Raw genomic sequence first — 27668 nt, forward strand, 5'->3', positions numbered from 1 at the left:
ATCAAATAGAAACCGGGGCAGATTTGGCTCCGGTTGCATTTCCTACTCTGAATAACAAAGAGGCCCTCTGTGTTTGGCACAGTGGGAAAGAGAGAATACAGAAGGCAGACGCTGAATGACACAGTGAGAGAGGGAGACGGAAATTGGGAGAAAGTAGTATTTGCTTAGCAAGGCCGTTCTCCAGAACGCAGGCTCCTGCTCCCTCCAGTCCTCACACCTGTCTGTGTGTGTTGTGGTGAGGCTGACACTCATGGGACGTGCAAAGCTAGGTAAATACAAACATGCAGACAGACACTCACACACGCACACACACATTTCTCCCTCGGTTTTTTATTTGCATAGGTGCTGGCATAATGCACTGGCTCTTGCAATCACATTACACTCAGCACAAAAAACACTGTAATTACTCGACACTCGTCTTCCAATCAGTATTCAAATGTGATCTCTGTAAGGCTTTTAGAGGCTTTTCATGCAGCCCTTTCTCTCCCAATCACATACGTACAGCTCACACTTACTTTATAGGCATACATCTTTCTTGGCTGACTCTAATACAGGAAATGTTTCACGATGTGAACTTTACACTCTCTCTCTCTCTGTCTCACTATTATTTGTTTCCTTTCCACGCCATCATTCACTTGCCCAGAAACACATTGAATAGCCCCCCGTTTCATATTTGTTCTGTCGTGCTGCCATGTTAAACTGTGCCTCTGTTTTGTAAATGTAATGACAATGGCATCCACCATATTAATGATGTGGTGAAATTGGCCCAATGTGAGGCAGTGCAGTGGAACTGATGAAAAGACCTGGCTCACTGACTTTCTCCTCTGCAGGAGCAGTATATGAGTTTGTGTGTGTGTGTGTGTGGCTTCCTGTAGGGTGCTGTATCATTACTGACAGTCGTGAAATACATAACAGCAGGTTTTCATCTCAAGATTTATCTTCAGACATCTGTGTATATCCGTTATTGTGCCTGTATTGAAAAGCAAGCATCATTGTTGGATGTTCACGAGCTCCAGGATTTGTGTCGTCCAACTGTCTCGGTGCATCCCCTGATTGTGCAGATTCATGGTATGGATGTCTGCCAGATCACATGTGCGAGCCGTGTTGTGCAGCGTGCATGCTGTGTTTAGACCAATATGAAAGGGATTTTTGGTACTTGGCTGGGGTACCAACGCCATTGGCAAATGCAGAAACTGAGAGAAAAAGGTCACAGTTGTTTGCGGAGCTTCAGCTGTGCTGCCTCCAAGACATGCCCTCGTCTTTTTTCTCCCTCCTTTCCTTCCCCTTTCCTTTTTTCTTGTGTGCATCGTGAAATGCCCCCTGAAATGTCTTACATTCCCGAAACGCCTCGCTGAATTTAATATTACATCACAAGCTGTAGATTTCAAACCGAATGCCACATGTTCCACTGCTCATACAACGTACACATGGGTAAGGACTACATAACATTGCCTGAGTTCCATATGGTAAATCACAGAGGGCTTTAGATGGATCTGCAATATAAGTACGTAGAGCCAGAATCCCTGTGCCTACAGTAAAGCCAGGACGGCTCCAGCACAGCAGGGGCTCTAATCAAACAGGTAGAATAAATACTCATATGTGAGTGGCAGCTGGAGCATAGCTACACCACCGATCCTGCTGCCAGCTCATGCAAATTCATTCCATTTGATTTGCATGAGTGTTTTGCCTGGCCTCATCCTCAATCACTGCTCTCTTTCTTCCTTCAAAAACACAAATAGACCTCACCTGGTTCTTTTCACACTGGGATCAGCCCTGCATGTGTGTAAACTTTGGACCGAGATTTGGACCGGTGAAGGGACATATAGCACAAGCATCCATGACACTGTGCACATACGGCGCTGGCTCCTTTTATTATCAGTTTATGAAAACAAAGGGCTAAATGGTGACAACTACTCCAGCAGTGAATGGGCTCTTTTGAGACCTGGATTATCAATGTTTTTATAAGACCTTTTCATTCCCTTTGTGGTGTATTGTGCTGTTATGGCCGCTGGCACCCAGCAGTAGGGCGAGCACTCACCACACATGGCTGAGAAGCAGTAACTGTATTGTGTTGGTTGCTTTGGTCAGTGGCTAGTATGCAGAGCCCGGGCTATAATGTATTATTCATGGTGAACAATCAAGATTTTAACATCTGAAAGGGTTTTGAAGTGATACCTGTGGCGGAGCCTTAGTTCTTGCCTCAAAAGGTTTTTTGAAAAACACCTTTTCTACTAATACCAGTTTTTTTTTATCATGTCAGGATTAAATCAAAAGAAAAGAGGGCAGCTGTTGACTTTGTAATCAAGCTTAACGGATTTTTGTAAAGTTTTATAGCTATGGCACAAATGAATAGACATAGACATAATAGACCTTAACAGATTTAGTATTCCTAATTCTCCAACTCTTTATAAGTGTGAAATTCCTGTTAGCATGACCAACATAGGGATACGGAGCGAGCTTGTAAAGCAGACTCATCTGTCATGGACAGACACACAGTCTCTCCCCTATAGAAGAGTTCAGCCATGTGCTGCTGTCACTCTCCAGTGCGCTTTTTTCCTCTTAAAAGCATTAAACTCCCTCAGTCTCCAATCCTCAAACACGTCCTTCCTCCCGTAGCCGGTTCCATGTATTGAACAGCAACATTACAGCTCAAAGATTATCACAAAAGAAAAGACCTCCTTTTTTTTTTTTTCAAAATCTGGCAATTTCTTCCAGGTGCTCATCTGTGAAATTTGAAATACATGCATGAATTCTCTCCTCTTCTTTTAACTCTTTTTTCCCCCCACATGAGGCCTCGACTCAACCTGTTCCCCGATCTCCGTCCCCCTTCCCCTTATTCCAACCAGACCCTTTGTTTGGTTGGTGTGGTTAGATTGGGAGGAAATGGGTTCAGTGCTTATCAAGACAGGAGGAAATAGGATTCATTCACACCTTGTCCTGGCTTAGATGAGCTGACATGCTACTGGCTCATCATTATGCAGGATTTCAGAGTGTAGGACATGCTGATTTTATGTGCTAATGGGCGTGGAACACATGATGGCTCATAGCCAGGGCTTTGACTGTGCACTGTAGGTGTGACGGCTCAAGCAGACAAAAAAGAAGCGTCTAACAGCAGTGTTGGTGGAGAGACATTTGTCTCCTGGGTTTTCTGTTGACACCATCCAAAACAAAAAAAGATTGGACTGGCCCATATCCAGGCTAATCATATGTGTGTGCGTTGTTGTGTGATATTCTTTCTTTCTTTGTTGTTTTTTTTGAAAGCCCAATTCTCCAGAACGTACCAGAAGGTGTTTGCTTCCTTAACTAATTGAAGATAGAGGAATAATCCATTGGGGAGGGGTGAAGTCTGTCAATTAATCAAGCAACAATGAACACAACTGTAGGGCAAACAAAAACAAACATGGACAGAGGGTTGGGAAATTGTGTCCACTTCTCCTGAGCCCCATCTTCCTCTCATCCACTTGTTAGTTTGCTCTTATAGCTGAGTAAGAAAAGACTGGTGAGCCTGCAGCTGCCAAAGAATGAACAAGACCAAGGGTTTGACCGCCGACCCTTATCTCTCGTGTGTCTGACCAATCTGTCCATCAGTGTCACTTGTTCAAAGCGTCCCAGTAAATTGACTTCCCACCATTAGAGCACGGAGGATCTTTGAAAGTCGGCTGCCTCAATCAAAGAGCAAGGGGATATGCTGAAGTGAGTTTGCAACAGACTTTTTTTTTTTTTTCTGAGGTTCAAAAACCAGAATGATGAATATCATCCTCCGTTCGCTCTGTTTGTGAAATGTATTCCTGCATCCCAAAAGATATGAGAGATATAGTTCTCTCACAAGTTCCTAAAAATACCCTCGGTCCCCTGTAGTATCTGTGGCTGGGCCTTGCAGATATATTGTACCAATCATAGGCCTTCAGTGAGGTTTGCTTTACAGGAGGTGCTATATACGGTGTACTACAGTTCCAGCCGTAAAGTCAGCACCAGAGTTTATATGAAGGAGCTGACCTGACGTGCACGAGACTCTGTGATAAGCCACACGTGAACCACACATCTGCATCTGATCATGGCCACCACCTACCTTTAAAGGTAGAGTATGCAGGATTTCTTGGGCTGAATTAGCTTACTAACTAGAATTGTGCCTGGAATGCCTTTTTCACAGGCAGGCATGTAAACAGATTAGGTTGGTCACGCTGCCTCAGTCCAGTGTGACCAATGTGACTACGGCTAATGCAGAATCAAATCCTGGGTACCGTGTCTGTCATTACCTCAGCTTCTGCGTGGAGGATTTAAACACACTGTCCCCCCCCCTTCCTAGTAAATGCTGACAGTGAGCAGCGTCTCTGCAGATACAAACACCGCCACACGCCTCTGGTGGCTCATTAAGGATGATTGACAGGGATTACATTTGAATGAATCCATACTTTGTGTATAGGAAAATGCTGCACACTTTCTCTTTGAACAATAGATAAACATCTCCAAAAGAGCTTCCCCACCAGTCGGACAACAAACATTGGCCTTGATAGATCAGCGGTTGTGTGTTTTATCTCAGATGTAAGTGCAGCAGCAGGGTCAGTGTGGAAGCCATAGGGGTGATCAATTGGCTTCAGTGGCTTCCTGAGCCAGGTGCTCTGCCTTTGTACAGACGGAGGCCTGGAGCTCGGAAACTTCATGGGCTTTGATTCTTTGTTCCTTCCTTGACAGCTTCACTTGATATCGACACCTGGACAAATTAGGATGAATTCCCCCATCAATACCAACATGCAGTTTTATTGATGATGCAATTTAGGTTTTCATTCTGAAGAAACCTCTTTCATCGCTCGTCCCATTTGTAAAGCTTAGTCAAATAAAGGAGCTTTGAGTTTGCATGTTTGTATGTTTTATTTTTATTTGTAAGAAAATAAAGTAGTGTAATTATCCATTGTTCATGCTAGATCGCCTTGTATTTTTCCAGTATTTAAAAAAAAAAATAATAATCATTTCAGAATTATTCTTTTAAGGTTTTATTTAGTATTTTAATTTTTAATCTGTTTGCCAGGATCACAAATTAACACATTTACCAGTCACATTTCCCATTACAGCAATCTCTTGGCCATTTAAAAGGTTTAGTCTTTGGCACATGGTTCTGTATGAAACGACGTTGTAGCTGTGGAGCGGAACACTGTGGTTTGAGCTACTTTTTCAATAAAAGTTTACAAACGTAACAAGGTTATTTCCCATTTTACGGGCTTGTCAGTGGTTGCGGCCTATTTTTTGCCTGAATCAGACATGTTGGGAGGGTTCATGTGCTCGTATGTTGACACACATGCTCCATATGTTTGGTTAAAGCATGTGTGCTTCATCTGCTCATGACCCGTCTCTCAGCATCGCAAAGTCAGAGGTTGTGGGAAGTTCAAGGGTTCACTGAAACTGTTCATCAAACTGAAGGGGTCACTCAGCAGGTCAGTTAGACACGCCCCTTCATTGAATCATGTTTTTTTTATCGCATCAGTTTGCTTAACAACAAATTGCGACAATATCTTTCTCATGATGACTGATATAAGTGTCCTTCCTCCCGTTTTGCAATGTTCTGGCTATGTTTTCCAAGCCTGAATGTTGAGGCCCGTTTGCCCCCTCTGCGCTGGCCTACCTAACAAATGCATCTCATTTGCATGAGTCCCCATGCAGGCATTGTTAATTGACTTAAGCCAGGATTAGTGTTAATCGGGTTTTGTGCCCTGGAACCATTGGCCAATACTAACCTCATTATTTGATAGCTTCACACATCCTGTCAGTCCCCATCATGCTGTTAATTAATAGAAGCCAGTGCCTCCAGTACCCTGCTTGAACCCCCAATTACCTTCCATCCATCCATCCATCCATCCATCCATCCATCCATTGACGAGGCCAGCAGTCTGCATATAAGCAAAGTGTGCAGCTGTCAGAAAACAAGTGCCCAATTGTTTGACATCTGCTTCAGGTAAAATGGTCGACACATAGACTCAATAATGTCAAGTCCACCATGAATTGGTTTCAAGACTCTTGTGAGAGACCCGATGGTGGGTTTGGCTTTATAATAATGTGCATCGGCACATCCCTTAATACCAGTTCAGACCTTACTGGCTGTCTCCCGCTCTCCCCCCCACTCCCCCTACTTCCCTCACTGGCCCTGTGACATAATATGAGATAATGAGGAGAAGGATACCTGATCTTCCGACTTCCTGACACCTCTTTCTTTACAGAGTTTTCCATTTGGCCATTGCTTCTGTATTGAAAAAGAAAACAATTTTCTTTCTGGACAGGATCAATGAATTTTTTTGAATGGCAGAATTTGTAAATAAATAAAACAAATCTGTTTTTGATAAATTTAACACACTGTAAACCTGACATGCTGGTGGTCAATCGCAGGTTCCTTTCTCTCTTTCTAAGCGAGAAATAAACACGTCCTTGAACCTATTTTAAAGCCTCTCATTATGACAATGCTATTAATCTCTGGTTAAGCTCCAGTTTCCGGCTTCATCCTGCTGCAGTACTGCTGCTGCCTGTGTGCTGAATTCAGAATACCTTCGATATAAGGATATGAACACTGATGATTTAGGAGTGTATGATGTTCACATGTATGCATAGTACATGTCTATGCGTTTGCATGTCCACATTATCACTGTGGTTGTGTGCCAAAAAGAGTAGTCCAAGAGCTATCCTGCCAGAATAATCAGCTCTATAATTAAGAGCTGTGAATACTGTATGCCCCCCCCCCCCCCCTTCTTTCTGTCTGTCTGCCTCTAATGGCACAGCATTTGTCTATTTCCTCCCTGTGCCTATGCAGAATGCTCATGACATTTATTGTGAAACTAATGGCAGTGCTTCACTCCTCCTAATTGTAGGCTTTAATTGCAATAATTATTTACAAGCCTAATTAGAGCCTAGAGAGTGTCAGAGAGAAACATGAGTGCTGGTTGAAGGAATCACGACAGGGTTTGTCAGGAACCAGACGAAGAGTAAAGTAAATGTGTCCCTCCCTCTCTCACTCTCTTTGTGTGTCTGCGTGTGTGTGTGTGTGTGCCAGTTGTCTACCACTGTAGCTCTGAGATGGGGCTACAATCTTCAAATGGAGTGTAATTCAGTTGGTTGTGAAGCTGAACCCACACATCAGTGGAGAGCAGCATTGCAGGCTTGGTCCCCAACCCTGCAGCGCAGGTGTTTATATAGAAGTCTCAGTCTGACTCTGCAGACTGATGTTTCCTGTTTTGGGGGAGCTGACAGCTCACTCCACTAAAACCACCAGCTGTCTTCTAAAGTGATAAATAAAAGCGTGTGTGTGTGTGTGTGCTTGCACGCGTGCATTTTTCTCGTGTTTGTCACTGTTGCCTGTTGTGTGCTCTAACCAGAGCCTTGGTTCATTTGCTGCAGTTTGGCAGACCCTCAGGTGGTCTACGTGTGTGTTTATTTGACTGTGTGATGCAGTCATGCTTCCAGGGCTGCAATATACTCTTTGTCTGTCCTTCACAAGGCCAGTCTCTGTAAATAGGCTCCAGCAGGAGAGATACTCGTTTTGATGTGATACCCATGGCAGTTCAACCCTTTCGTCTTCCCAGTGGAAGAAGAAACACTCTCTCTCTCTCTCTCACTTTCTCGCTCTAGTTGTGCAACACTTTCTCTGATTTTCCTCACTTTTTCCCTTTCTTCTCTTCGGTCAATGCGCCGTCCAATGGGAGGACTCATTCCCCACAATGCCATTCTCCTCTCTCCTGTGGCTCACTTCAACAAAGCTATCAGCTTGAGCTCTAGTGATGTAGTATTGTTTGTGTGTGCATCTTTGTTTTTGTTTGACTTCACTGGTATCCTTGCGCTCTTGCTAAGGTGAAGAGTTATCTGTATACTTAAAAATAATACAAAAGTATGGAACCTAAAATCTTGAACTTTCTATAAAAAGCTAACTGAATACAGTGTAGCTCAAAAGCCGGTGCTTACTCTTTTATCTCAATCTCGTAGTCAATCAAAATTAATTATTTCAAATGCCATCAGTCACTGGTCAACGTTCCCTTGTCTGCATCACATTTGCAACACAGAGTATACATTTAGAAAATAGCTCTCACGTAACAAAATTAGATTTATATAAATTTAAAAAATTAAACTTAAATTATGTTATTATACATTATTTAGGCATACAGTTCGTGTGCCCCATATGTTCCATTTGGTTGAAATGAAGCCTTCTTGTAGGACATGATAGTCTTATGCCAGCTGACCACAATCTATTAGTTCCGCTCCAATCACAGCCACTTTCACTTAAAGGCGGACCATTTCCATAACACTCCTCCCCTCAGTCCTTTCTTGCTATACTAACCACACACCGCTGCTGCTTGCAAAGCTTTGCTGCCTTCATCTTTCCAGATCAGAGTTTTGACAGGCTGGAATGTTTGTTATTCAATGTAAAAGTTATTCTATGTCTTGCTTGAGCTTGTTCTTGTGTGGGGGGCTTTCCTGCATTGCACTCCCTGTTGTTTGACCAATCCACGGAGCCGTCGGTGCCAGCTGCTGCAATAAATAGTTTAATTATGACATAAGTGTTCCTAACTGAAATATAACGTTCTCATAAAAGGATTGCGCGTGACAGATATGAGAGAAAATGCTTGCTGTCACTCTGTCCTCAGAAGTGCTAGAACTCACATGGGCACGCTCTCTGACACTGAATGAAGATGAATGTGCAGGAATTAATAGCACATGTTCGAATGCAATATTTGAGGAAAAGTGTTAGAAAGAGACCAGTGATTCAAACAGTGCATCTGCTGACAGCCTGTTGAAATGTTACCCTTCATGGAGACTTGTAAGTCGGATATTTGGAGCCACAAGGATCACATGGTGGTAATAGATAGGGCCACAGAGGGACTGAAGGAGCTGGGTGGGGGATTTGGGATGTAAAATGTACACAACAGATTTGTGGTAGTCAAATTCTCTTTATCCACAGTGGAGGCAGCATCCTGAGCTGTTTTTTTTAAAGTTCATGTGTGGAACCAAGAAGTGCCACAAACTGTACCACCTCAGAGGCAAAACACTTAATTATTTCACACTTTCCAAAAGCAACTGGGGAGCAGTTAATTTGGCCGCTCAGAAGCAGCTGTCTCAGAGTCTAGGGATGAGAGGGAAAAAGAGACAGAGGGTGGAGAGAGAAGAGAGACGAAGAGAGTGAGACACAAAGGCAGTTTTGGCTCATTATGTTGATTTTTTTTTCCTCTCCTGCCAAACAAAGACAGCCAGGCACTTTTAGACACACCGCTGGAGATCAGTCACTGCTTTCCTTTCTGTTCTCACCCCACAGAGTTTCTTTGTGGTTAAATCTAATAACTGTCCCTCCACTGCAGGAGCATGTTTGCCCATAGCCTTTGTCTCCGTATAGTTTTTTTTTAAGAAATCAAATTGGATCAAATCACTGGCACTGTTACGGGGTCTGAAGAGGTCTTTCAGCCTCAGTCCTACTCGTACACTCTCATTAACATATCGCCACTCGGTCCAGCTGAGGAGTGGGTTGTGTGTGATACACATACAAACATAAACATTTGCATATGCCCATAAAGAGACACACACACACATGCTCACTTGAAAACACACCCAGTTTGGAATTAGATGCGTCCCTCACCACCTGAGTCTAGTTATCGACGCTCCTCCTCCCTGTCTGTCTCTCTTTCGCATGTACACAAATTAACATTTGTCTGGGCTCACACACAAACACACGGACGCACACACACAAGCGCGCTTACACTCGCTGCACAAGCAACAACCCTGAGAGCAGTGGGGTGTAACCGAACCCTTCATTTGTATGTACATCATGTGCACCGGAAAAGAGACACTGAGACAAAGAGAACAAACATGCTCACGTGCACACGCGCTCACACACGGACAGACAGACCGACGTAGTGTGGAGTCCCTCTGTGGAACTGAATTCATTTCTGTCTGCCTCCACCTCCGAATCAATACCCCCAATGGTCGACAGACAGCCCTAAGTGTGCCAGGGAGGCTCCCTGCCATTCACACCCTCCCCAAACACACGTGCACACGTGCACACTCATGCCTGTTGATGTGTGATGGCCTGTGCCGCTTCCTTATTAACTCCTCACATGCTGACTGGAGCGAACACCTCATTACTGGCTGCATTGACAGTCTGGGTTTCCCCGCTGAGAGACACGCAGGAACGCCAGCCTGAGACAGACAAGACGAGACGCACGCAGAAAGATGAGCAGGTACAGTGAAGCGACAAACAGCGAGAACATCGCGTAGACATGTGGGCAACTGACGGGAAAGAAAAGAAGTCAAAAAAACAGCTCAATTAAATTCACGGAGAAAAGCAAAGGCTGATGAATCTAGCAGAGAGGCCTCACATTGTGACTCATGGACATGGACAGGACGTAACGGGACCAACTTATGTGGACTCCACTGTATATACAGTGATTTCCATCTTTAACCATTTTACCAGAAGGGACTAAATATTTCCAACCCACTGCTAATGTATTAATGAGTCATATTAGGCGTTAGAGTGGCTGTTGCTTAGACAACCTGTGCCTTCAAAAGAAGTGCACAGTTCATCATGACGGTGGCTGAGTGGAAGCCGGGTGCCATTTGCAGTTTTTATAGAAGTACTTGAGCACCCGTAATATGCATATGTAACGCACTAATACACACAGACGGGCGTCGCGTTAGCTACCAGAAAGAGGCCGAAAGTGGTGTCGTAAAATGTTGACTTGCTAAAATAATCTAATTAAAGCATAGGTATAGCGGCACGTTTCATCATGGAATGTGACTGTGTCTCTTTTTATAGCTGCCGTTGCACGAGAGCGCACGCTCACACATACAAGTTCACAAACACTCTCAGGCAGTTTCACAGCTCCCTGTTTCCATCTCTTAAATGTCAGTGTGGGCCTTTTTTAAAGCTGTTGCCAGCGAGCAGGGAAGGATGGAGGGAGGCTGAGAGTTCAAAGTGGCCAGGCAGCATGGATGTAATTTCCTCCTTTTAGCCTCCTGACTGAATTACTGAGCAAAGAGGCCACCTTGACTGGGAGCAGAGAAGGAGAGTGAAGCTGGAGGGGGGGGGTTTGGGGTGAGAGATGGGGCGATAAGTCGAAAAGAATGACGCGAATGCCGTCATGAATAGAGAATTTCAAAAAAAAATGTCGAGAAGCAGCTGAAAGTCAAATTCCTCGCTCAAGCTTATCATAATGAATATTGTAATATTTGATATGAGTTATTGAACAGTTTGGTGGGCATTTTAAAACCCAGAGCGTCCGTTGTCTGCAGTGTATTTTAAAAAAAAAAGCACAGCTGGTGGAAAGACAATCAAAACACACAAACACACCCTCTATACTCAGTCTTAGTATTCCCCTCCTCTCCTTGCCCAAAAAAAGAGGATTGAAGCCATACATAATTGATACACTCCTAGCTGTATTGACTGGTTGGATTTTTCATCCTCCTCACAGGTCGATTTCGTTACTCCATTATTTCTATGGTCGCACTCCCTTTGCTGCCTCTTTGCCCCCCCTGTGATTTCTCCCTCCAGTCCTCTCGTCTGCAATATCCAAACACACGCACACAAACAGAGATTAGGAGACAATCCCGTCTCCCTCCTCCACCTTCCGTAGAGACCGTTGCATTTTGTCCGTAATCCATACAGTTGCCCACCAGTCCAAGGGGCAACTGTTAACTGAAATTCAATGCCGTGGTGGTGCATATGTGCAGTGTGTGTGTGTGTGTGTGTGTGTTCAGTGTGTTATGCATGAGAGCGAGGGGTAACTTACCATGGTGTTAAGAGAGGACCAGTGCAGGTTTAAGTATATGTCAAAACACAAGATAAAGGATGAATATTTCATCTGTCTTTATTGACAGAATGAGAATCTGAGGCTGAGGGGGGAAAAAAAACCTGCATCCTTCAAGGGAATTGTGCGTTTTTCTCTTTGCCACACTGATGAATTGAACCGAATACCCTATCCATGACATTATGTACATGAATAAGTATAATCACATGTATACCTCACGTTCAGGTAGCAGTGGCAGAAATACTGTAGGCTGAAAATACCACACTGTGCAGCGCATCTGTGTCCCAGAACGTCCTCCCTTTAATTAGGCATATATGAGCAGCCACATTGCCGTCTTAGGAGCGCCTCATGCATTTTCTTTTTTGGAAATGCAAGTCTCACCTATTTTTTTTTTTTTTTTTTTTAGCACATTTTCATTTTCAAATAGACGGGGAAAGATCATCTTTCACCACGATGTCAATCTATAGCTGTAGCTTACGTCACAAACACAACACGTCCAGTTCCATGTGTCGAAATAAAAGCTTTTCAGGTCACAGAATTTTCGAGTCCTGGGATTTAGATGTTAGGGTATAGAGGATATTCATATGATTTCCAAAGGCAAACTCTATCGTTAACTCTAGCAGGAGCTCTGCAGCAGACTCGCTTTCTGTGAAAACAACAGAGGTAGGCAAGACATAGCAGTGGAAGCGACAGCAGCCACAGACATATGATTGCCATCCACTGAATCCCCCAGTCCACAGAGAGTGTGTAGTAAAAGAGGCCAACACCATGGCCACATTAATGCCGTCACAGTCCACAACAATCATAGTTCATCACCAGATATGTCATAAAGGACTCACTGAACTCTATTATTTCCAATTTAAGTACATGGTTATCATTCTTGGGTCGGCATTAACACATAATGGCCACTCAGCTTCAGAGTTCATCCTGCGGTCAGAAGGCACATGTCTGACCTGTTACTCCCTTTCTCTCCTGCCTGGCAGTGTGTCTCCTACCAGTCTGTTGCTTCTGATGAGGTGCCAGGGATCAGTTCTAAAGAGGTGGTGGTGGTGGTGGGGGGGGTTGAAGCCAGAATACAGGTTGAAAAAGAGCGGTGACAGAGGTTTAAGATGCTGTTTGGCACGGGAATTTGGAGGCAGCATCTTTGCTTTGTTAAACTGTGATGGTTCGATTTCCACTGCAGTCTAGTATCATTTCAGAGTGTTAGTGAAGCCGTCGCGGTTGTTGTGTTGGCTTTGCCATGCCTCTCTTTGATTATCCCTTTGCTTTTTTTCGCCCCCTTCACAATCAGCCTTGCAGTGCCACATGGCATTTTGATGTTTTCAGTTGACCAAATCTAGGAGCTTAGTCCAAATCCAATAATGAAAAAACAAAACATTTTTTTGTGCAGGTGTCTGCATGTACATTCTGTCTTTGAGTGGGAGAAACAAGGAGAAACAAAAATAGGCGGAGAAAGCGGTGCTGTGACAGTAAAGGTTAAATGCCCCCATTTTCACGCAAATTCATTTTTGGAGTAGAGAGGACGGCTGTTTGTAGATGAGGCCGGGCTCATCATTTCATCCTGCCTTCGCCTTTTCTCCCATTAATGGTTTGGCCTTTTAAAATCAATGAGTAATATCAACCCTGAATGCTATCTCCTCTACTTTCAAATCTGTTATTCTGAGCAACCATATGAAATGGCACTGTATCTTGCAGTTAATTCTGTGTCCGTCTTCTATTTATTCAGAAACTACCGGCTCTGTTCTTTAATAAATGGTATACAGTTGAAGAAAAACAATGTTCTCAAACAACTTGTCAGGCGCCCTCTGAGATGTAACAGCAACAGCAACTAAAATAAAACAAGAATCACAAAGCAGAGCCTGTCAGTGGAGAAGTGAGCAGCTGATAACAACCCCACAGCTCGGGACGGAGGCTGCAGTTGTTTTTAATGTCCATGATGGGAGGATTTTTTATGTGTTGTCATAATGAATGCATGTGGCTGTCATTAATTACTTGTTCCAGTTTGTGTTCGCAATGTGGGTTTAAGCCGCCCAGCTGTTGTGGTGTCTTAACACCATCAACTTAAGGCCTCCAAGGGATCAGCGCCCCGCACCAACCCCCCCCCAACGACCATGCACATGGCCCTTTTCTGTCCTTAATCAAGCTGGGTGTAATTGGTGCGAGTCCCGGGGCCTGATTATCCTCAGACTAGACACAACACTTCGACAGAACCCCTCACCTTTGTTCTCAGAGTCAGCCAAGCTTACCGTGATTATTGATGATTTGGTTGAACCACTGCCTGACCCTCACACTCATGCCGTAAAAGAAACCCACCTGTAAATGGAATAAATTCTCAATTTATATCTTTTTTTCTCAATTTATATCTTTTATATCGATTATTTTCAGTGTTTTTGTTCGTGTGAAAGAATTCGGCCTCATACTTGCACAGCCTGAAGAAATTACATGGAACCGTCACCCTGTGGACCCACCACCTGCAGGACCAGGCATCAGGGATGTGAATTAAGCCTGGCAGCAGGCCGGGTCAGGGTCCTGGTCTTGCTGATTCCAAGCATCCCAGGCCGTGTAATCTTTTCCCAAACATCTTGGTTTCTGTCTGTTAGGGCTAAAAATGCAACCTCGGCGTCTTAAACAGGCAGCACATCGGCAAAGGTGATGTGTTTTAAAACTAAAACATGTTAGTGTGTGGGTGTAGCTGAAGAGAATCTGGGGCCTGTAGATTTTTATTGCTTTTCATTCATTCAGCAGCAAGTATTTGCTCAGCCTTTGTGTGTGTGTGTGTGTGTGTGTGTGTGTGTGTGTGTCCCCAAACCCACCCCTCTCCCTCTGCAGGAATAGGTATTGTGTTCATGATCGATGTGTCGCATTCCAGTGACGTGGTCGCCTGGCTAATTCTCATTAAAAATGGATAGTGTTTAGAGGAATCGCCTGTGTGTGTGTGTGTGTGTGTGTGTGTGCGCGTGCACGTACGTGTATTCGTTTTTTAAAAAGCGGTATAGTTGGCAGGAAGTCCCAGAGGTGCCAGCTGTTTACCGTGCGTTGCTCGAAGTTGGGGGAAGTTGTGATGATTGTGGTGGATGTGGGGCTGTTCCTGGGGTCAGAGCCAAGCCTGTTGCCTTGGCAACAACTTGCAAAAGAGCTTCCTCTGCATTAACGGTAACGGTGGGATTTTTCCTCTTTTTGTTGCGTCCTCTCTCACTCAGCATGGTGAAGCACATCTGGTACCGCAGAGACCAGATCTCATCAGAACACAAAGCAATGGGCCATTTTCTCTTCTCCTCTGTCCCATTTTTTTTTTTCAGTTCTTCCTTTCCGTCTTTTCTTCCTATTCTGCCCCTGTGCCCCCATCCATCACACAGAGGCAGCGATCATTGGCTCGGTCTCTGGGCAGCAGGGCGGACGAGCTGTAAAGGGAGCTACCATTTATTCTCAGCTACGAAGACATACTACCAGATGAAAGTCCTGATGCTCTCAAATGTACATATATATTGTCAGCCTCTTGCGGCTGCCAGAGCCGAATGCTTCAATCCTCTGTTACGTGCCTCTGCATTTACAATGACATTGGAAATGAGAAGCAGACACTGTCTTCACAGGTGGCAAAAAATATGTTGTCACGTCTGCTTTTGTTTTGGTGTATTATCTTTCCTCAGGACTGCAACATGAATAAGCCAAATCCATTAATTGCAAAAGTTGCACAATGACAGGTAACATGTTAAGTGGCAAGAGAAATTTGGTTTTATATACATATCTATATAAATGTTTTGCCTTGATATGTTTAAGCGTTGATAGTGTCAGTCAGTCATCATCTACCGCTTTATCCTCCACCAGAGGGTCGCGGGGGGTGCTGTGCCAATCTCAGCTACATCGGGCAATAGGCGGGGTACACCCTGGACAGTTCGCCAGTCCATCGCAGGGCCACACACAGATAGAGACAAACAACCATTCACTCTCACACTCACTCCTATGGTCAATTTAGAGTGTCCAATTTACCTAATCCCCACATTGCATGTTTTTGGACTGTGGGAGGAAGCCGGAGAACCCGGAGAGAACCCACGCACACACGGGGAGAACATGCAAACTCTATGCAGAAAGGCCCTTGTTCCAACTGTTGATAGTGTATTAAAGCTAAATACAAACGTATGTCTGCTACAATCAAAACAGTGCCAAATTAGTTTACGCGATGTTCACCATCAACCCAGCGGTTGAGCAGTTTGACGGGTTCACAGAATTATAACATCATCGACAACAACAACAAAAAGCACCAAAAATGATGTTGCAGCTTATACTGACTTATTAGAAAAACCCAAATCCGGAGCTGTAGGTTTCGATAACAGACTTGACACTACTGCATAAGAGGAGGCAATAATAACAGCAATAACAATAGAAGCTGAAGGCTATTCAGGATGAGCTTGTGAAGGAGAGGAAGCTGTTGTTTTAACCCTCAGCTGTGAGTCAGTCACCCAGGTTGCTGCTGCATGGAACTCCACTCTTGCCGCTCTTGCTGAAAACCCCCTGCTAAGGTCATCTTAAGCTGGAATTGTATTAGCATTCATTTACCAGAGAGCAGCTCTTCTCCCTGACATCACTCAGTCTACCTCAGGTCAGCTGTGGGGGGGGAGTGTGTTCTTTGGAGAGAGAGAAAGTTGGAGGCAATATCAGATCACATGCAGCGCTTCTTTGTCTTCCATGGAAAACATAGGAACTACAGCCTGCACATCCGTTATGGCACACACACACACACACACACACACACACATGTGTGTGCACATGCACACAGTGGGAGAAGGGGCTTCATTGTGCAGCCCTGCTGTGTTGAGTGACTGTAGCGTGTGCTGGGCAACAGCTGCTGTGATCCCCCACATACCCTCTTTCACCCCTTCATCATCCTCCTCCTCCTCATCTCCACTACTGGCCCACATAGGTGCAAACGTCAATACAGTCAAACAAGCACAGACATATGTACAGTGCATGTAAACACTATATGGAGAGCCAGATTATTCCTGCAATTATTTAACATGGAGAAATATGCAGGAATTCAGTACTGGTGAGTTGGTAACACAGTACCTTAGATAGAAGTCACTACAATAGAGCATCTGTACTTATTATCTTGGCTTTGACTTAGTGTCTTTGTTATTATTCCTCTTTGGTCTGTCACGCATGTATGATTTCAGATATCAGTTTTTATTTACTCTCTGTACTGCATGATTTAAAAGACTTCCCAGGAAGACTATTTGCCCTTCGGTTGTGTTGGATTAGGATGATATTGTTTCCATTTGGCAGAAAGTGAACATAAATAAACTGTAATACATATGCAATCACCTAAATGTATGAATTGCATGAATGATCTCAAATATGTAAACTATACACCCTTTAGTTTACTTTAGTTTTAATGATCACTAAAAACTACCATATATGTTCCCCTTTATGCGTGGAAGGGAAAGTTGAGGTAAGGGATATGCAGCTGTACCTTTAAGGGCAAACTTAATGGGGATCCTAAGCAATAAATAAATAAATAAACTTCTTTTTTTTTCTTATTCTGTGCATTTTCTGACCTGCTCTTCCTCCTGGGGTTATTGTTTTCCTACTTGCCTCGCTCTCCTTCCATATTACCCGTCGTACCTTTTTATTATCCCTGTCTGTATCAGCTGACAGCACAGCAGGCTGTGTTTGTCTGTCTGTAGACACAGCTCCACAAGGGACAGCCCCCCCCTCCACACACACACACACACACTACTCCCTGACTTTACCACTGCTGACAGCTGTCTCCACACTGTAACCCTTTCATGGAGCTTTGTGAACGTGATACTGTAAAGTTTCCCCCTCGGCCTGGCACGTTTTGTGCGCGAGATCTGACGGATTTCAGGGGGTTAAGAGGGACTCGCAGACCTGGACACACATGTGCATATACAGAGTGAGCCGCGGACTCGTTCCTGGTGGGCTTGTCTGTCGTCGGCCGCAGCTTCTGCTGTTGATGTGACCCCAACCGCAGCTCATTACAGCGTGCCACCTGTTTGTCCTGAAGCAAGGCGAGACACACATACACACGGATAGAGTGTGTTAAGGTGACAGGGGGTTAATCTAACAGGAGTGTCCGTGGCGGAGCTGCCACACAGAGCAGGGACTATCAACGTCCCGCCGTGTCAATGGCTTTCTTTGTCCCCCGAGTCGGCCTTTCTTTTGCCGCAGGGTTTAGGACCAGGCCGACAGTTGTAGGGTTATTGAGCTTTTGAGAACGAGACAAAACAAAGGAGGAAAAAAAAAAAAACATAGGCTGGAACACATAGCTCTTACCGTTTTCACAGTAGCTGCAATTGCAGAGATAAATTATAATGTTTTTTGTACTACAGTATATACATTAAAATGTAGAAAATCCACTGATGGACACCCAGCTGTTATCTCTTCCTCGCTGACAGTTAGTTCCAGCCCATGTTGCGAAACGACGATTAATTTCCCCGAGTTGAAAAACATGCAAAAGGTGTTATTTGCACCCTATATTCACTCCCACACATTCTGCAGAGGAGCCACTTATTAGGCATTGATCTGAGCCTGGGGTTCAGAGCTGGACAGAGAACACGCTCACTGTCAGAGTCCGCTGTCATTACCCAACCAGGCAATTGCCGGGAAATTGATAGACGGACAGAACAGAAAATGAATCCATGTCAGGGATTGAAATTCGCTTTTTTTTCCTCCTGCCCTTTGTTTTTCTTCTCGCTCCGTTTCATTTGCCGTGCAATCATGGTGTTTGTGTTGCCGTTTCTGTCAGTGTGTAATATTTACTCCCACCGACATGGTGAGCTGCAGGTATGAAAGCAAGGCAGCCCCATGGGACACTTAAAGACACACACACACACACACACACACACACACACGCCTACACACGCCTACACACACACACACACACACACTGGTGTGCACTGACCTCCGGATCATACAGACTGCTGTGCTGCACAAACAGACTGAGGGCCATGTGGCTGAACAGAACCTTGCTTGGCAGACAGACACAGACAGACAGACAAGTGGCTAGATTCACACACACACACACGCACACACACACACACACACACACACACACTGCTGACAGAGGGATGAGTGCATGTTTTCTAGCAGCTGAGAACAGGCCCAGTCTGTGTGTGTGTCACACAGCTCAGCTGACTCACAATCTCAGAAGTTATCTAAGAGGAGATGTTTGATTCTTGTGCTTCTCTGGTCTATTCTGTCCGTCACAATGTACATTTGCAACCCCTATATTTGTCGCAGCTTCGACAAATGTTGTGTCTTTCTTCAGGGGACTGTAAGTTATATGGTGTGTGGCTCAGTGTGGATTCCTGGGTGTGGAGTGTTGTTTGTTTTCCACTGGAAGTGGTTTTTGAAAGTCTCTGCTGTTGACATTTCAAACTCGTTTTGCGTTGACATCATTGTCGGGTCATTCATATTTCCAAGAGTGACTTAGAGCGCAGCTTTAACCCTTTAACACCGAGCGCGTCGCAGGTGACACCTTTGCACAAGCGCACTTTTCGTTACCGTAATTTCACTCGCACAGTATCAGGAAGCCGGCGAAGCAGAGTCTTAGTCACCAGAGAGGAAAGAGATGGAAAAACGCCTGTAAAAAAGCCAAGAAATGTTATTTTAAATATGTTTTATACCGTTCAAATTTCAAATTTAACACACAAAACCTGGTGTTCATGTACAACTACAGTGTTTTTTTTGTTTTAAATACACTATTTTAACATGTAGTCAATTGTAAATAACTGCTAGATATTGAAAGCTATTCTGGAAAAATGGATGAAAGCTCTTACTCACAGGGCATTTTCTGGCCCTTTTATGGTTAAAATAAGTAAAAGAAAAAGTAGACGGACATTTTGAGGCTTAGGTGTTAAGGGGTTAAAGGGATAGTATGTTTGTAAGATGCAGTGCATCCTCCTCATTTCACTGCATGTGTTATTCTGTATCTCTGTGCGCGGCACGTGGCAAATAAAAATCCCGTACACATATGCTGCAGTCCCCTTTTTAACTTTATCCAACTCTTTTAAATGAATGATTGTTTCATAGTTCTGATCTTTGCACCCAAGCAATTCAGTAGTTTTTCATTGTTCATCTGTAAATTGATTATATGAGCCGGTTAAAAATTGCCCTGTACGACGGACTAATTACTTTTTACCGACCGCATTTTTACAGTTTTTGTGATAAAAGTTGGCGTTAGCGAATGCTCTTGAGAAAAGCGTCTGTCGCCGCTGCTCACGTGCAGGTGTGTTTTTACAGGCTCTACCTCCATGGACAGATGCCATGGTTCATACAAGAGCCCATTGATGGCAGAGAAACAACCCTCTCTGGCCAGCTGATCCCAGCTGCTCACTACTGTTTCTCTGGCCTCACAGTTGCCCGCGCAGCTGACGTCTCACCCGTTGACGTACTGTACAGGGGTGTAATGCGCCACAGACATGCGTCAGTGTTATACATGAGACACGTTTTAATATCTAAGAAGGAAGGTGTAACGTTGAGCTTGTAACATTTTTAAACGGCCATATTTGGATGTTATTTGGAAGTTTTTTGTGTCAGTTTTTCTTCTACTTTTCACTGTTGGTATTTGTGTGTGTGTGTGCGTGTGAATGAGAGGTTTCTCTTTCGTGCATCTTGTGATGTTTTCTGGCGACGCCGTGACCTTGACCCCGAACCCTTTTTCATATACTTCCAGGTGACCCAAGTTCCCATCGAGTCATGTGAGCAGTACGGGACATGTGGAGAATGCCTGAGCTCCGGGGATCCACACTGTGGCTGGTGTGTCCTGCATAACATGTGAGTATCCCTCTCCCCAATGTGACCCTCAGTTTCACTGTGCACACGGAGCTTTCATTTTCCATTATGTTTATCGCAAAGATCAAATAGAATTTGAAGAGAGGAGACAGTGTCTGACTGGAAACGGATAGTTGTGCCTCTGAGGTGCGGAGCTGACTCAGAGCCAGTCACGGTGACTGCTGCTCTGTTCTGACATGTGACTTGATCTTAACAGGAAACGAGACCATTCAGTCAAAAGACTGTAAAGAGAGACTCATTAGTCCTGAATTACACGTTTAATGGCGCAACAGTGTATTTGTTGTGTGTTTTGTGTGTAAGTTAGTTCACACTTACCTCCCGTTGTAACAACTCAGCCCAGACTCCAGAGTGACACCTGCTGGATCTGAATAGTTACTGCAGCAGAACGGACCCTGACAGAAGAGTTGGGGGGAACAAAAACTTACAGGGTAATCGTCTTTCATGACAGCAGTCATCTGTAAATGGAGCTGAGGTGACAGTAGTTTGAAGAAATGATGGTTGGAGGATTGTGGAGACAGAAGATGAACACAGCACAATACGAAAAAGGGCAAGAAGAGACTCCGCTCTGTCTCACTTTTTTTTTCTTAAGCGCATCAGTCTGGGCTTCGTCTTTGCTGCTACATCTTGAGACTCCACTTAAGGCCCTTACTGAAACGCGCACCCTCTCCTTAAAGGTATAGCTGCATATTTATGTGTATCAGAGCACTGCCGCCATCATCATTATCTTGATGGCGGCCCCTGCAAATTGCACTTTAAGTAATTTACATCACTCCAAAGCTGGGACAGGACAAATAATTGCCTAGCGACAAGGTAATTCTGCATGTGCTTGTGGCAGCATGGGAGGGGCGGACTAAAGCGGTGTATTCTCTGCAGTCTGCGTGCCTTCACACAGAGATCATTTACCACAACATTAGCCTTCGTGCTCGACAGTTAATCATGTGCTTTTGTGTAGGTGTTGTGGGCAATGGAATAATTTAGACTGTTAAGAATTCGACTCCATAACATGTAAGAGATTGCGATGTTAAAAGGTTAGCGGTGTTTTAAAGCAGATGTGAGGAGGAAACAGCTGTTTGGTGTGTAAATACTATATAGTATGTCAGTGAGCACCTGCATTTCATTTCTCTGTGGACCTCTGTACTGTACTGTGGGGAGAAAAGGTCAGCGCCTCGATTTATGTCATATCAGCCATCTGTTCTCCCAACGCTGAGCACCTTCGTACCACCTGTGCCTGGTCCTAATCGCCCTTTTTCTGTCATGACCCCGCAGTGAGTGTGGCAAGACCCTTGTCAGATCTCACCGAGATAATCCCAAGAATAAAAGACGTTCCTGGACGGATACTGATCTCTATTCTTGCCCACTTGTGTCGACGCCTGTGTGAATTATCAGTAACAGTAGAAATGCCAAAACACCTGAAAGGTTGCAAAATTAAAATCTACATTTTGCTTAACTGGAAAAGTTGAAAAGATGCAGTGAAGCCTGATCGAAACTGATCATTTGAATGCACCTTCACTCCATAGTGCCTGACTCAGCTTCTTCCACTGTACAAAAAACATTAAAGTCTCATGTCTCGGTGAAAGAAATCCCTGGTTCAGATCCAGACAGTGGCCTATGGTGCTTGACACCAACCTCTCTGTCGCCAAAGTGGCCGATAAAAACACTTCAGTACATAATGAAGATCAGAAGAGACTTGATGGCCAGAACGATAAAAATAACCGCCGTCTCCTGTGAGAAGGAGCAGTGAAATGTGATGATTAACCAAGAGGTGCTCAATTAATTTTGAGATCTGATCAAACCTTGACTCTTGATTAGTTATAAACACGAGTCGTGACACAACAAAATAAATCTGCATCTTAATAAATGAAAACCTGAATGCATTTGTGACGTGGGGGTTTTTGTTATCTTGAAGACTATGAATATATAATAGAGCCACGAGTGGAAAGAAGTATGTGCTGGAGAAAAAGCAGCTGCACCCTTCTGGTGAAGAGCTCCACTCATCCCACACAGCCAGAATTAAATTTGGTGCCAGCCGCGGTGCCATCCACAGCTGTGATTACTCCTGCTTCCTTCAGCCGCCTTTTCCCATCTCTATCTCCAGTTCTCTATCATCCATCCCTAAGCCATTGTTGATTTAGTGAAAATTATCTTTTTTTCCCTTCCCTGTGTTTGTGTGCACCTCCCCCACTCGCCTCACAGCAACTAAGCTTTACCACTCATCTCCTCTCTGCTCATCACACTTCACTACTGTGCCGGCTCCCATTTAGACACTCTCCCCTCTGGAATCAGCTCTGCCACACTCCAGAGGTGGTTGCCTTGCCACACATAAACACTCTCCACTTTGATCACCCCCCCTCCCTTCTTATCCAGCTGCCATCTACAATATCCATCCAAGTTTTTTTACCCTCCTTCAAATATAGTGTCCCCCTTCTCTTTTTCTTTATATTTGTACGTACTGTATACGCACATTGAAGTGCAGGCGGCTAATTAGCAACATAGTGGTGCATCAGCTGGGTTTGTGATGATGAGGAGCGCGAGAGAATGCGACACAGGGAGAGAGGTGCTGAGCTGTCCAGGAGTGCCGTCTCTGTCTTTCTAGCCTCTTTCTTCTCCCTCTGATTCAATGTGTTGTGAGATTCTAAAGTCCTGTAATTACCAGCAGCTGCTAGGTATCCACTGAATGCGTGAAGAATGAGAAAGGAAGGGGGGGGGGGAAGAGAGAGGGGATAAGAATGAAGGGAAGAGAATGAGAGAGAGGGACAGAGAGTGTTTGATGCCGCACATTCGCAGGCCCACAAAAACCAAGCAGCGTTTTGATTGCAGCTCAAAAGGAGGCTCATCATCTTGAGTGCTTTTCAGTCGCCGTCCTGTGAAAGAGGAGCTCAGCCCTCATCTGACCACAATCCAGAAACACGGATCTATGCTGATACTTTGTCTATCCTCTCCCGCTCTCTCACCTCGTCTTCAACTCGCCGTCAGATTAGCTCTCTGATCACGTACAAAAGAGGCTTTCCCGTCTTAAAATGTCCCACACCGCTTTGTTCTCCCGCCCTCCATCCGCTCGGCTTGTTCATACATTCCAGGAGAGGACTGGCGGGTTTTGCTGAGATGAATCAGGATTTAGTCACAAGTCTGACTTTTGTCCGAGAGTTGAGTAACGAGGACATCAGCTCACCACAGTATATTATGAGGTGACGGTACGTTTTCTTATACAGTACATATGCAGCAGAACTCAGGAATGAAGTGCTAGTTTCGTGGGGATGACAGCTCAGGTTTAGCAGAAAAACCCTATCACTGCTACACTTTGATAGTGCATTGTTGTACTATCGCTGTGAACTGCTCAGCCCTGTTGCAATAACGACACACGGCAGCCTGAATGGCACAGCAGTCTTTTTCGCTTTTCACAGATTAGTCAAAAGAGTTTGTTTGGCATCGGTCGTGGCGAGCACAATGAGCGCACACTTCAGAAAAGTCAGGGGTAGTTGGGGCATGGGATTGGTAGGAATTTCAAGATGGGACGCTGCGTGTCTTGCGTGTTGAAGTACTCTCTCAAATGAAACGTGGACTCACTCTCTTGTTTAGGCTGTTAGTGTGTGTGATGTGCAAGGATGTCGAAACACTGCCCATAAAATCTCCACTAATGTACCAGTGTCAACAACAATTAGGCCAGCAATGAAAGTGGCTGCTTAGGTCTATTGTGGATGTCAGACTGTGTGTCTAATGGCATACTCATCAGCCACAGCTCCAGTTAGCAGTCACAGGGAGGCTACATCCATCTTCACCAATTGTGCCTAATGAGATATCGATCGCGTACATGCAGGTCTATCAATATTTCGATGGATTCTTAAATCTAGTACAGGTTGGAAACACGGTGGCTGAAATACAGTATGTACAGTAGAAAAGAGCAGGCTGCATATATAACGCAGTTAATGATCACAAACCCCTGCTTTTTCTCTGCTCAGCCCACACAAGTGAAGTTGCAGAGCACCGAGCAATGCTGTCTTTAATACTTTGGCTTGGTGGTGTACTTACATGAGCCAAAATGTTTCCAGCACTATTTGAATCCTTACAAATACGTATTTTCAATTGAAGATAACACATCTATGCGTTTTAGTTGCATCTTTGCAATGTTTCACACAGGGTTTGCCTTTAAAAACCGCCATAAATGCTCCTCAGTAAATAAAATGCCAAGACACTCCACAGATGCTCTGGCTCTGTAAATACTGTCATTTGACTTTATTGTGGATTTGACCCTTGGTTTCAGATTGTGTTAAGCCCTCACTGCAACTTAGGTTTTTTAAGATTACAATCTCTGTGGTGGTTTGTTTTTTTCCCCCTTTTATTTATTCCTCTTCCAATTTTTTTTGCCTCCTGTGGTCTGCATACTCTAACACTTTATGGATACAGCAGCAAGAAACAAATGCCCTGAATCACTCACTAGGATAAAACACTGATGGGTGGAGGCAGCTTTTGCGTGTGTGTGTGTGTGTGTGCGTGTGTGTGTGTGTGTGTAGCTCCTGCACATCACTGCTCACGTAATCATTCCTCTTTTCATGTTGGGGAGCCCAAAGTCCCAGTGCAGTCACTCTTCATACATGTTTACATTAACGTGTGTGGTATAAGGAATGCAGAGCCACATGCCAGTGATTCCCCAACATAACTGGTTACCAATTAAGACCAGGGTTCCATCAAATATTCACTATATACTGTATATCTCGTTTAGTTCTGTACCTACATCTTTCCACCCTGCTCGTCTTCACCCCCCCTAAGCACAACCCACCACTGTGTCACCAAAAGGATCTCTGCTCTGCTCTCATTTTCCTTTCTTGTGTGGCGTTTCATGGTCTGGCAGTGTAGTGAAAGAAGGGAGGTGATTTTAAAATGTCTCTCCCTCCTGTGTTTAAACACAGTGCTCACAGCAAGAGCTGCAATCAGACAGACCTTTGCACTTTCTCTAAAGTCCTAAGATGCGGTGAGGCGACGGGAGGAGAGAGAGAAAAGAAGAAATCCTCCCCTGTCGCCTGCCTCTCTTCCTCTACTGTCAAGGCCAGGATTTGTATAAGTGTGTGTAAAAATGTGTGAAGGATTAAATGTGAGGGATTGTATTTTATTGTGTATATTTATTATATGTCTTTGTACTCATTTGTGTGGAGACACAATTTTTTTTTTTTCCATGGCTGTGGTCCATGTCTACAGGGGACAATGTGTCTTTGTGTAGCAGTGTGTGAGTAAATGTGTGTATTCATATGGCTCAGTGTCTATCAAAAGCTTGGCACAGCAGAGACTAACAGTGAACTTGCCTGTCGAGGGCAAAACGCCTTTGCTTTTCTTTTTATGTGCATGTTTTTTTTTTTTGTTTACCCTCTCACCTTTTTTACGAGGGCATTAAAATGTGACTGCCACTTCCTTACCCTGCAGTGGAGCTGCACATGTCAGTGAGGAGTAATGATGGAGGCGCATGCAGATATTTCAGCACCATGGACAGGGCTTAAAGAGCACAACACCCAGGCCGACTGCCTGCAGCAGCCGCTCGAGGGGAAACAGATATGAGCTGCTTATTACAGGAGACGGGCAGAAATGACTGAATGTATTTGTACTGTCAGTCTGTGCATATGCATGCAAGCTTGTGTGTGTGTTTCTCTTTTGTTACAAAGAAATTCATTCTGCCTATCACTTCCTTTAACACCTTATTTTTCCGTGTTATTCCCCCCGCCCCCTGCTCCCTCCACACAGGAATTTCAATGATGGAGCTCTAAGCATGTGAAGCCATTGAGTGACAGGTCGAGGCCAGACAGGAGGATGGGGGGGGGGGGGCTGCACAGAGGAGGAGATTAGAAGGGGGAATATGAGGAAGGCAGGATTCTAGTCAACAGCCAGTGGCATGCACTTCAGCTAATGAGAGAAGCAAGGGGTCAGCTTCTAACTACACAGAGATAATGGCCATCTCTTGGAACCATGGCAACAGCAGCCATCCTACACTCCTCCTCCCAACCCGCTGCCTCACCCAATTGCTGCGCCTTCATTTTACTTCCCCCGCTGAAATTAATTTTATTTAGGAAAAAAAAAAAAATCCCAGTGAAGAAAATCAATGCAGGGCTTTTTGTCAGTTAATGACCGGGCTGGGTTTTTGTATCTGTGCCTGTGCGGTTCAGAGACATGCATAAAACATTGTGTCACAGTAGCCCACACCTGAAAGCACATTAAGTATAATTTTGCGCCTACATATGTGGACGTGAAAGGAAGCTCCGAGTTTCTTAGCCAAAGTGGCGTTACACCTCGGCTCATAAGGGTGTACTAATTTTAACTTGTGAAAAAACGGCGACAAAAGTAGAAAAGACATGAACAGAAAGAGAAGAATGAGGGGGAAAAAAATGTGGCATATGCCCAAGTGATGGAGTCAAATACAGAAAATGAAAAGAATTGATATCGGGAGTAGAAATTGTACATGTCACATTTAGCACAGCTCCCAGAGTGTTGAATGAGGGAACCAGGTTATAATTTTAAGAAATGGAAAAAAAGAGTCCCTTTGCACTGCCCACCCACCCGCTTCTCCCAGTGGGAGACTCATACTACTACATTAATTCCACACCTTCCTGCTCTTAAAAATCCCCAGGGAGCACTTGCCTGTGTGTGTGTGTGTGCGTGCGCCTCTTCATGTGAGGCTGTCAGATATGGCTTTAACTTCAGACAGCATAATTACACACAGAGAGGCTGTGGATGAAGATGTAACTTCAAGTCAGTATGTGTGAGAGTGTGTGGCAAAGAGACATGATATGGGCCCAAATACACACACACACACACACACACACACACACAGACACACACTGGTTTGCACAGCCATTCTTCTTCCAATTATTTGGACAGCCTAAACAAAGTGTTGTCCCTAACCTTAGCCAGAACCTGCCTAATCCTAACCAGTTCCTCAGACATGAGGTTCTGCCTTATTAGGACTAGGTTTTGGACTGAGGACATTGTGTATGCTGAAAAACAAACACACACACACACACACACACACACACACAGTTAGCAGCAGCCAAGGGAGAATGGCAGCAGAGCTTGCAGTGGCACATCAGCACCATGGAGAGCAACTGACCCATC

General features: G+C 44.5%; 1 protein-coding gene across 3 annotated transcripts in view; it reads left to right on the top strand.

Moving 5' to 3' along the window:
• Positions 1-27668, top strand: part of plxna2 (plexin A2) — a 163658-nt gene that overhangs the window by 72358 nt on the left and 63632 nt on the right. For all 3 annotated transcript variants that reach the window (XM_058642577.1, XM_058642576.1, XM_058642578.1), the window contains exon 5: positions 20458-20558. In XM_058642577.1, the coding sequence (XP_058498560.1) occupies positions 20458-20558 (101 nt within the window). The remainder of the gene's footprint in view (positions 1-20457; positions 20559-27668) is intronic.

The sequence above is a fragment of the Solea solea genome, chromosome 11 (assembly GCF_958295425.1).
Source record: "Solea solea chromosome 11, fSolSol10.1, whole genome shotgun sequence".
In the NCBI taxonomy this organism is placed as follows: domain Eukaryota; kingdom Metazoa; phylum Chordata; class Actinopteri; order Pleuronectiformes; family Soleidae; genus Solea; species Solea solea.